The 9,722-nt window shown below is 46.1% G+C and overlaps 1 protein-coding gene across 1 annotated transcript; it reads left to right on the top strand.

The window, feature by feature from the left end:
- The first annotated feature begins 236 nt into the window (after positions 1–236).
- On the top strand, positions 237–9,452 carry naa38 (N-alpha-acetyltransferase 38, NatC auxiliary subunit). The gene is made up of 4 exons (XM_073048725.1): positions 237–368; positions 2,958–3,150; positions 6,036–6,202; positions 9,124–9,452. Exons 1-3 carry the CDS (start codon positions 282–284, stop codon positions 6,146–6,148), a joined length of 393 nt encoding a protein of 130 aa, XP_072904826.1. The 5' UTR covers positions 237–281; the 3' UTR covers positions 6,149–6,202; positions 9,124–9,452.
- The last annotated feature ends 270 nt before the right edge of the window (positions 9,453–9,722 follow it).

The following is a 9,722-nucleotide window of genomic DNA, read 5'->3' as shown; positions in this document are numbered from 1 at the left end:
CGCGATATTTGGTATGTCAGTGCGTAATGTAGGCGGCAGGCTGATGAACAGGGGGCGTCTGGGAAGCTGAGGCGATTGTCATCTGGAGGCCCGCCTCTGCGGGGCATCTGTCTGTCCTCGCGATGTTTGGCCGCTGCGGAGGGGGCGGGGGTGGAACCTGTCTGGTTTCGCGATACTGTATTTGGCCGCTCGGAGTGGCGGACATCTATCTGCTCTCGCGATGTTTGGCCGCTGCGGGGCATTTCTTCTCGCGATGTCCAGCTTTGCGGGGCAGTCGTGAGATGGCGGCGGTGCCGGTAGTTGAGGCAGTGACTGGAACAGGTGAAAATGGAGAATTGTGCGCCGAGGAGCAGCGTAACGGACCGGAGGTGGGTAACATCGCCCTGGGGTAGGGATTCGGTCCTGTTGTGGGTGCCACCGTCCCAGGTAGCGGTAAAGGGCCGAGGGAGAGGAGTTGTTCCGGCCTAGATAGTGATTGGTTGTGCCGATGGCCTTGGGCTGCGGGTGTCCCGCTCCAACTGCATTCTGGCGAGTTGGCGTGGGGTGGTGAGAGGACAGGGAGGGGAGCGAGGACTGATGAACGAATCTGGGCTACAGTCGATCCAGAGATCCAGAGACTGCCCCCGCCGGTCCCAGCTTCTGGGTTGGGTCATCACTGTACTGAGGGTCTGGGTCTCATGTAAATTGTCCAAATTGGATGGACAGTTCCACCTCCGGGTTCAGGAATCACTTCTGCGCTTCAACCATTCTGTTCTTAACATTAACCTGCATGAACCCTAATCACCCCCGAGAGTAACAACGCTGTGATCATTTTGCGCTAAAATGGACTTTTAATCAGAAACACAAAAGATTGTGCAGATGCTGAATGAATCTATGGAGGGGGATAAAGAGTCAACGTTTCGGGCCGAGAATTGAATGAGAATTATGTTTATTAATACTGACCTGTTATGAAATTTAAGAAGTTCAAAGTAAAATTTATTATCAGACTACCTACATGTCACCACATACAACCCTAAGATTCTTTTTCCTGCAGGCATAGTTACCAAATCTATAGAACAGTAACTGTAAACAGAATCAATGAACAACATACTGTGCAAATGCAGGTAATAAATAAATAGGAATAAATAATGAATATGAAATACAGGTGTCCCCTGCTTTACGAATATCCGCTTTACGCCACTTCCCTTTTACAAAAGACCTACATTAGTAACGCAAACACGAGGTAATCTTCAGATGCTGGAAATTCAAACAACACACACAAAATGCTGGTGGAGCACAGCAGGCCAGGCAGCATCTATAGGAAGAACTACAGTCGACGTTCGGGGCCGAGACCCTTCATCAGGATACTTTGAGTCCTAATGAAGGGTCTCAGCCCAAAACGTCGACTGTACGTCTTCCTATAGATGCTGCCTGGCCTGCAGCGTTTCACCAGCATTCTTTGTGCGTTGCCTACATTAGTAACCTGTTTTTGCATTACAAAGAGGATTTTCGCCTTTACGAAAATTCTTCCCATATATGTTAATGGTTCCTTCGCTTTACGCCATTTCGGCTTAAGAAAGGTTTCATAGGAACGCTCTACCTTTGTGGGGGGGGGGGGGGGGGGGGGGGGAGACACCTGTAACCAAATAGTCCTTAAAGTGAGATCACCAGTTGTGGGAACACCTGAAATAGAATGAGTGTAGTTATACCCTTTTAGTTAAGAGCCTGATGGCTGAGGGGTAGTAACTGTTCCTGATCCTGCTGGTGAGAGACCTGAGGTTCTTGTGTCTTCTTTCTGATGGCAGAAGCGAGAAAAGAGCATGGCCTGGGTGGTATGGATCGCTGATGATGGGTGTTGATTTCCTAAGACAGTTTTCATGTAGATGTGTTCAGTGGTTGGGAGGGTTTTACCCGTGATGTACTGGGCTGAATCTGCTACCTTTTGGAGGGCTTTCTATTCAAAGGCATCGGTGTTCCATACCAGGCCATAATGCAGCCAATGAGTACATGTTCTGTTACAAGTTTCAGCAATAAATAAATATTGCAAAAAGGGACAATGAGATAGTGTTCCTTAGGAAAACCTAAGGAGGTTTTCTTTTAAATTTTATTGGGATAAAGTACAGAATTGGCTTTTTGAGCTATATCACCCAATTTAACCCTAGCCGAATCATGGGACAATCTATAATGACCAATTTACCTGTCAACCGTTACGCCTTCGGGATGTGTGAGGAAACCGGAGCAAACCCACGCAGTCACGGATGAACGTACAAACTCCTTACGGACAGTGGCAGGAATTGAACCTGGGCTGCTGGTTCTGTAAAGCATTGCTCTACCTTGCCGCCAGGACGGTAGTGTAGTCGTTAGCATGATGCATTACTGTCAGCGAGTTCTGACACACTCAACCGGCAGGTCTAGCTCACTCCTGTACGCCTCCATCTTAAGATTTTGCCAGCAGCAGTCATTTGGATGGCGAGGTGGAGATGCACCTCTACCAAAGGAGATGTGAGGTGTTTCTTCCCTCCTCTACCCTGAAGGTCGCCACTTGGGCAAGGTGCAGCATCTGTTTAGCCCCCCCCCCAGATCAGGGTCACATGAAGCCAAGTGGGCTGGTGGATGGTCATATGAGCAGCTGGTGCATATCACAGTCCTGGTTATGTGACCACTCATGCCAGGTAGGCAGTCTGAAGCAACACACACAGAATGCTGGAGAAACCCAGCAGGTCAGGTAGCATCTATGGAAATGAATAAACAGCAGACTTTTCGAGCCGAAGGGAAGGGGGAGGACTAAAGAGGTATGGGGAAGGGAAAGTAGGATAGCAAGAAGGTGATAGGTGAATCCAAGCCGGTGAAAAAGGTAAAGGGCTGGAGAGAAAGGAATCTCTTGGGAGAGGAGAATGGACCATAGAAGAAAGGGAAGAAGGAGGAGGGGACCCAGGGGGAGGTGATTCCTTATCCTTCCCTCCCTCTGTGTTCCACAGGCACAGGACACCCAGGGAAGTGATGGGTCGTACTCGCACGCCAGGCAGACGCTGGAGAGCCTGCTGAATAAGAGCATGCGGATCCGGATGACCGATGGCAGGACGCTGATTGGCCTCTTCCTGTGCACCGACCGTGACTGCAACGTCATCTTGGGCTCTGCTCAGGAGTACCTGAAGCCAACCGGTGCAGTGGGTGAGGCAGCTGCTGTGTCTGTGTGAACCTCCCTTGTTTGTCCAGTTCCCTGGCACCTCTCCTGGGCCATCCAGTATTAAAGCTCCCCTGTATCCTATTCTCATTTCTAAAGCCAACATAGTTCCAGATCCACCAACCCTGGTCCCATCACTCCCTGTGTGGAGTTTGCACGTTCTCCCATTGACCGTGTGGGCTTCCACCAGGTGCTCCACTTTCCTCCCACATCCCATCAAGATATAGGGTTGGTGAGTTAATCTGCTGCTGCAGTTTTCCCCTGTTGTGGGAGATTGTGGAGATTGTGGAGAGTTAATGGGAATGTGGGGGAGAATTTTAAAAATATGATTAAGTGTAATGGGAACTTCAGTAGTTGTGTACATGGTGTGGCTACAGCAGCAGGTGGAGGCCAGTAATCCTTCAGCAAGAAACTCCTCGATTCCTCAAAGCCTGTCCCTTCCACAACCATTCACTCACTCCATCGCCAGAATAGATTAACAGATTTTTCACCTTCATGACACTGTATGTTTGCAAATAGCTTATCCAACACTACCCTGCTATTAGACTTTTCTGTGATTCTACATATCAGAGATTCTGCTTCTCCCCAGCACCCACCCCCACCCCCCAGAAAACCACAAGCTGCTGTAAAAAAGCCATCTCATAAATATTCTACAAAGTCTACAAATCTTCTCTGGGATTTGGCACTAATCTGGTTTTCCCAATGTATTTACATATTGAAATCCCCCATAACATTGCCTTTTCCACATACCTTTTCTATCTCCCTTTGTAATTTGTAGCCCACATTATGGCTACTGTTAGGACACCTGTATACAGCTCCCATCAGGGTCTTTTTACCCTTGCAGTTTCTTAACTCTACCTTTAACAATTCTATATCTTCCAGTCCTATCTCACCTTTTTAAGAAGTTGATTTAATTTATTACCAACAGAGCCTCACCATCATCTCTGCCTGCCTGCCTGCCTGTCCTTTTGATACAATGTGTATCCTTGGATGTTAAACTCGCAACTATAATCTTCTTTCAGCCACAACTCTGTGATACCCACAACATCATGCCTGCCAATTTCTAACCATGCTACAAGGTCATCTTCTTCTGTATGCCGCGTGCATTCAAATATAACACCTTCAGTCTTATATTCATACCCTTTTCGATTTTGTCCCCTCGTTGCACTGCAACTCATTCCACTAGTTGCAATTTTGTCCTATCTTCTGCCGTGTTCTTCCTGACAGTCTTTTATACGGGTCATACCTTGCACAGAATAAATCCCAATGATCGAGAAATCTGAACCCCCGTTCCCTGCACCAGTTCCTCAGCCACACATTCATCTGCAAATCATCCTATTCTTACCCTCACTGACATATGGCACAGGCAACTTTCTACCTGCCTCCCTAAATTCTCTCTTCAAGACATCCTCACCTTTCCTATTTGTGTCGTTGGTGCCGAGATGTTCCTGACCCTGGCATCTGGGAGGGAACATTACCATTCAGGTTTCTCTTTCATTTCCACAGAATCTTGTGTCTACTCCTATGTAATTCCCTATCATTACTGCAATCCTCTTCTCCCTGCCTCTTCTCTCCCACCCCACTTCCCTTCTGAGCCATAGCGCCAGACTCATTGCGGTGACCCAGCCATTGCAGTTACCTAGGTAGAACATCCCCCTCAACAGTATCTAAAACTGTATACTTATTATTTAGGGGATTGGCCACAGGGGTACTCTGCACTCCTGTCTATTCCCTTTCCCTCTCCTGACAGTCAGTCAAGTACAAGGCTCCTGCAACCTTGGGTGACTGCTCCCTGTAGCTGAAGGTCATTGAACTGCAGTTCCAGTTCCTTTCCATGTTCTCTGAGGAGCTGCAGCTCAGTGCACCAGGTGCAGGTGAGATTATCTGGAAGGCTGAAGGTCCCCTAAGAGTTCCCACATCTAACACAAGGAACACAACACAGCACCTGGAGCCATTCTTACTGCTCTAACTGACGAAGAATGCAGAACAAGAAACCTACCTCACCCAAGCCTATTGAGCCAAAGCCTCTCCACTCTAACGCTGGTCCACTCACGCAATTGTCACTCTGCTTGCCCCTGCCTCTTTTTTTTTTTGCACTTGCTAATGATTGGTGATTTGATTCAGCTGCTGGATAAAGCCAAAATCCCACAAATGCTCCTTTTTAAATCTCTCGCCCTGACCTATGTGTAGCCTCCATTCTCAATTCAATTGGGCTGTCAGAAAAAGCCAAAAGCCTGCCAGCACTCCTATTTAAATCTCTTGGGTGAATAATCTAAATAAATTAGTACAGCCTCAGTGGGCTGAAGGGCCTGTTTTCTTGCTGTATGGTCTTATGAAATTACTGAGCCTTATCGTTTCCCTTTATTGCCTGCTCCAGCTCAATACCTCCCCTTTTATCCCTAGTGAGCACAACCGGACCTCCAAGAAGGCCACAACCTTGCTGTAGGGTTTGGGGGCTTGCGTGCTTATTTTGGTTGGAGTCAGGGCTTTATGCTTTGCCTCTTGGTAGGGTCACCCATGCCAAACAGGTCAAAGGGTAAAGGTCAGACTAAGAGTGGTCCACCAGTCCTCCAGATTGGGGGATTGAGCTCAGAACTAACAACCCTGACTGGTCAAAAAAAACTTACAGAAACAGCAATGAAGAATCCTTCTCTATCTGTGTGCAACAGTGTGTGGACAGGCAGAGATGGAGGACCTTCACTGTTGCCCCAAACGCCAGCAACATAACAGGCAGTGAGTAATTAAGAACACAACCAGAAACATTGCTCACTCCACCCCACCCAACTCACCAACAACTCGATCTGCTGCGCCCCCATTCCCAGGATGTGAGAGGTGAACGGAGCGAAGGTATAACATCTCCCTCTTGTTGCAGATTCCCTGGTGCAGGGTGAGCCTCGTGTCCTGGGCCTGGCCATGATCCCCGGACACCATGTGGTCTCCATTGAAGTGGAAGCGGAGAGCGTGTCGAGCCTGCCGTACACATGAGCGTGGCGTTGTTGCCAAGGAAAGCCAGCGGGCTGAAGCCACCGAGAGACCCCGGTATTGCCACTGTCATCGACTGTGGTTCCCCATTTGTTAATGTTGGCGGTGGGAGGTGGGAATGAGGGGCAAGGACATGAATTTTCTGATGCTGCTGTGTTTGTGGTGGCCAGTCCATAAACAGGGCGCTGGTTGACCTCTTCCTCTGCAGCATCACCCCAGCCCTACTCGCTACCTCAGTAATCAAATACCCTGCCTACCCTGAACATTCTCTCTCCCCCACCCTTCCCATCGCAGAAGTTGTAGAAGCTACAAGACATGTACCATCAGGCTCAGGGACGACTTCTATCACACTGTGATAAGATCTGATCAGTCCCCGTGTACGATAGGATGGGCTGTCCTTATTGACCTCCATGTCTACCTCATTGTGACTCTTACCTCTTACAGTCTGCCTGCACTTTCTCTGTAACTCTGTTACTGTTTTCCCTTGTTGTTCCTCAGTGTACTGACGTGATGAAATAATCTGTAACAGTGGTGTGTGAAACTAAGTTTTACACTGTACCTCAGTCGTCGTCATCACCATAATGTGCTGTGTCGTATGATGTAGGCGATCATGGTCTTCCATCTGTTGTTATTCTTCTCTCTGTCCATGACTGTTCTTGGCAATGTTTCTACAGAAGTGGTTTGCCATTGCTGCCTTCTGAGCAGTGGATGACGACCCCCCCAACCAGCTCTTCAGAGATTGTGTGCTGGCGGTGTCAGTGGTCAGATATCCAGGACTTGAGATATGCACCAGCTGCTCATATGACCGCCCACCACCTGTTGCCGTGGCTTCACGTGACCCTGATCCAGGGGGAGGGGGGTGCTACATACCCTGCCACACAGTATCTCGATACCTGTGCCAATAATAAATCAGTTTATCCTGGGCTACTCAAAGCTGAATGGCACAGAGTGAGAGGGAGAGAAATTGAATGAGGGAATAGTGAAAATGGGGTATCTGCAGTGGGACTGCATGGTATTATAGCAGTTAGTGTTAGAATTTACAGCGGCAACCATTCAGGTTCAATTCCATGCTATTTTCTGTAATAAAGTTTGTACAGTGTGCTAGAAAGTTTGTGAATCCTGTAGAATTTTCAGTTTCTGTATCAATATGTCCTAAAATGTGATCAAGATCTTCACAAGACCTAAAACTGGATAAAGAGAACACAATTGAATAAATAACTCAAAAAAACATTATACATTCATTTATTTATTGAGAAAAAGGATCCAATATTACATGTGTCTGGTGGAAAAAGTAAGTGAACCTCTGGGGTAATGCCCCTACAAAAGCCATTTGGAGTCAGGTATTCCAATCAGCGAGATAAGATTGGAGGTGTTGGTTGTGGAAGTGCCCTGCCCTATAAAAAAGGCATACAAAGTCAGGTTACTAACAGAACCTGTTTATGTGTGCCATTCTGCAATCAAAACAATTTTCAAAGGACTTTAGAAGAAGAACTGTAGAGATTATTGAAGCTAGAAAAGGCTACAAAGCATTTTCTAAAGACCTGAGTGTTCATCAGTCCACAGTTTACAAAAGGAGGAGATTCAGTACTGTTACTCCTCTCCCGAGGAGCGGGAGTCCTGCAAAGATCGCACCAAGAGCCCAATGTGCAATGCTGAGGGAGGTGAAAAAGAGCCCAAGGGTAACAGCAGAAGACCTGCAGAAATCTCTAGAACTTGCTAAAGTCTCTGTTCATGTGTCCACTATAAGAAAAATACTGAACAAGAATGGTGTTCATGGAAGGACACCACAGAGGAAACCACTGCTCTCCAAAAAAATCATTGCTTCACATCTCAAGTTTCTGAAAGGCCATGATGTTCTACTATGTTCTGTGGACAGATGAGACAAAAGTTGAACATTTTGGCAGAAATGTACACCACTATGTTTGGAGGAAAAAAACCATGCACCAATGTCAACACCTCACTCCAACTGTGAAGCATGGTGGAAGGAGCATCACGGTTTTGGGCTGTTTTGCTGCCTCGGCCTGGACAGCTTGCAATCATGGGAACAATTAATTCAAAATTGTATCGACATTTTACAGGAGAATGTCAGGGTAGCGATCTGTCACCTGAAGCTTAATAGAAGTTTAATAATACAAGACAATGATCTGAAAGATGAGAGTAAATCAACAACAAAATGGTCCTTAAAAAGAAGAAAATTTGTGTTTTGGAATGGCCAAGTCAAAATCCTGACCTTAATCCTATAGAAAATGTTGTGGAAGGACCTGAAGCAAGCAGTTCACGCAAGGAACCCCACCAACGTCCAGAGTTGAAGCAGTTTTATAAGGAGGAATGGCCTAAAATTCCTCCATGCCAATGTACAGAACTGATCAACAGTTACCAGAAACATTTGGTTGAAGTTATTGCTGTACAGGGGGGTCACATCCAGTTACTGAAAGCAAAGGTTCATATACTTTCAACAAATACATGTAATATTGGATCATTTTTCTCAATAAATAAATGAACAAGTATAATGTTTTTTGTGTTATTTATTTAATTGGGTTTTCTTTATCCAGTTTTAGGACTTGCATGAAGATCTGACCCATTTTAGGTCATGTTTATGTAGAAATAGAGAAAATTCTACAGGGTTCACAAACTTTCTAGGACCACTGTACATTCTCCCCATGACCGTGTAGGTTTCCTCCCACAGTACTGGTTGGTAGGTTAATTGGTAATTGTAAATTGTCCTGTGATTAGGCTGCATTTAAATCAGTGGGTTGCTGTGCAGCGTGGTTTATTGGGCCAGAAGGGCCTGTTCTGTGCTGTATCTCTAAATCAGGGGTTCCCAACCTAGGGTCAACAGGCCCTTTAGTTAATGGTAGGTGTCCATGGCATTAAAAAAGGTTGGGATCCCTGCTCTAAATAAATAAATAATAATGCTTTAGGTCGCATTCTGAAGGGAGATTATTGAACTAAAATACAAACAATTTCTTTTCCCACAGATGTTAACTGACTGCCAGAGTGTTGCCAGAATTTCCTGTTTTAATTTCCATCTTCTGGAGTTTCCTTCTCAAACTGATTGGGAAACTTTCAATGTCACTCCCTGCAGTGCAAAGCAATGAACCATCTTGACAGTACCACCTTAGCGTTGGGGACAAGTTTTTCTACAGAATGCTAGAGTCTGAAATGTATTTTGTCATAATTGTCATTTTTATTGAAATAATGTGCATTCAGAAGAAATATTTAAATAGTTTATTTTTGACCATGTAAAAAGTGTACAATAAAATCATAATGAATGGAAGAGATGTAATATAAATTGGTGGCTGAGGGACTGTTGGTGTTGGACATTTTTTTACCATTGCTTTTGCACTGTACATTAACCTGCCCTTTACCAGATTGTAGGTGCACAGACTGCACACTTCAGTTAGTCATCCCTTCCCCACACCATTGCGTTTCTGTCTGGGGGAAGGGTCAAGGCTGTTCAATCCCTGCTGGAGACCCGGAGACAAGAGACTGCTCTCGATGGAATCCGGACCATCTTCTGGAGAAATCGGAGTAAAGCAGCATCTGTGGAGGTGGAATGACATGGTTGAAACCCTGT

This window comes from Hemitrygon akajei, chromosome 6 (assembly GCF_048418815.1).
Source record: "Hemitrygon akajei chromosome 6, sHemAka1.3, whole genome shotgun sequence".
NCBI lineage: Eukaryota > Metazoa > Chordata > Chondrichthyes > Myliobatiformes > Dasyatidae > Hemitrygon > Hemitrygon akajei.
This window is presented reverse-complemented; position numbering and strand designations above follow the sequence as displayed.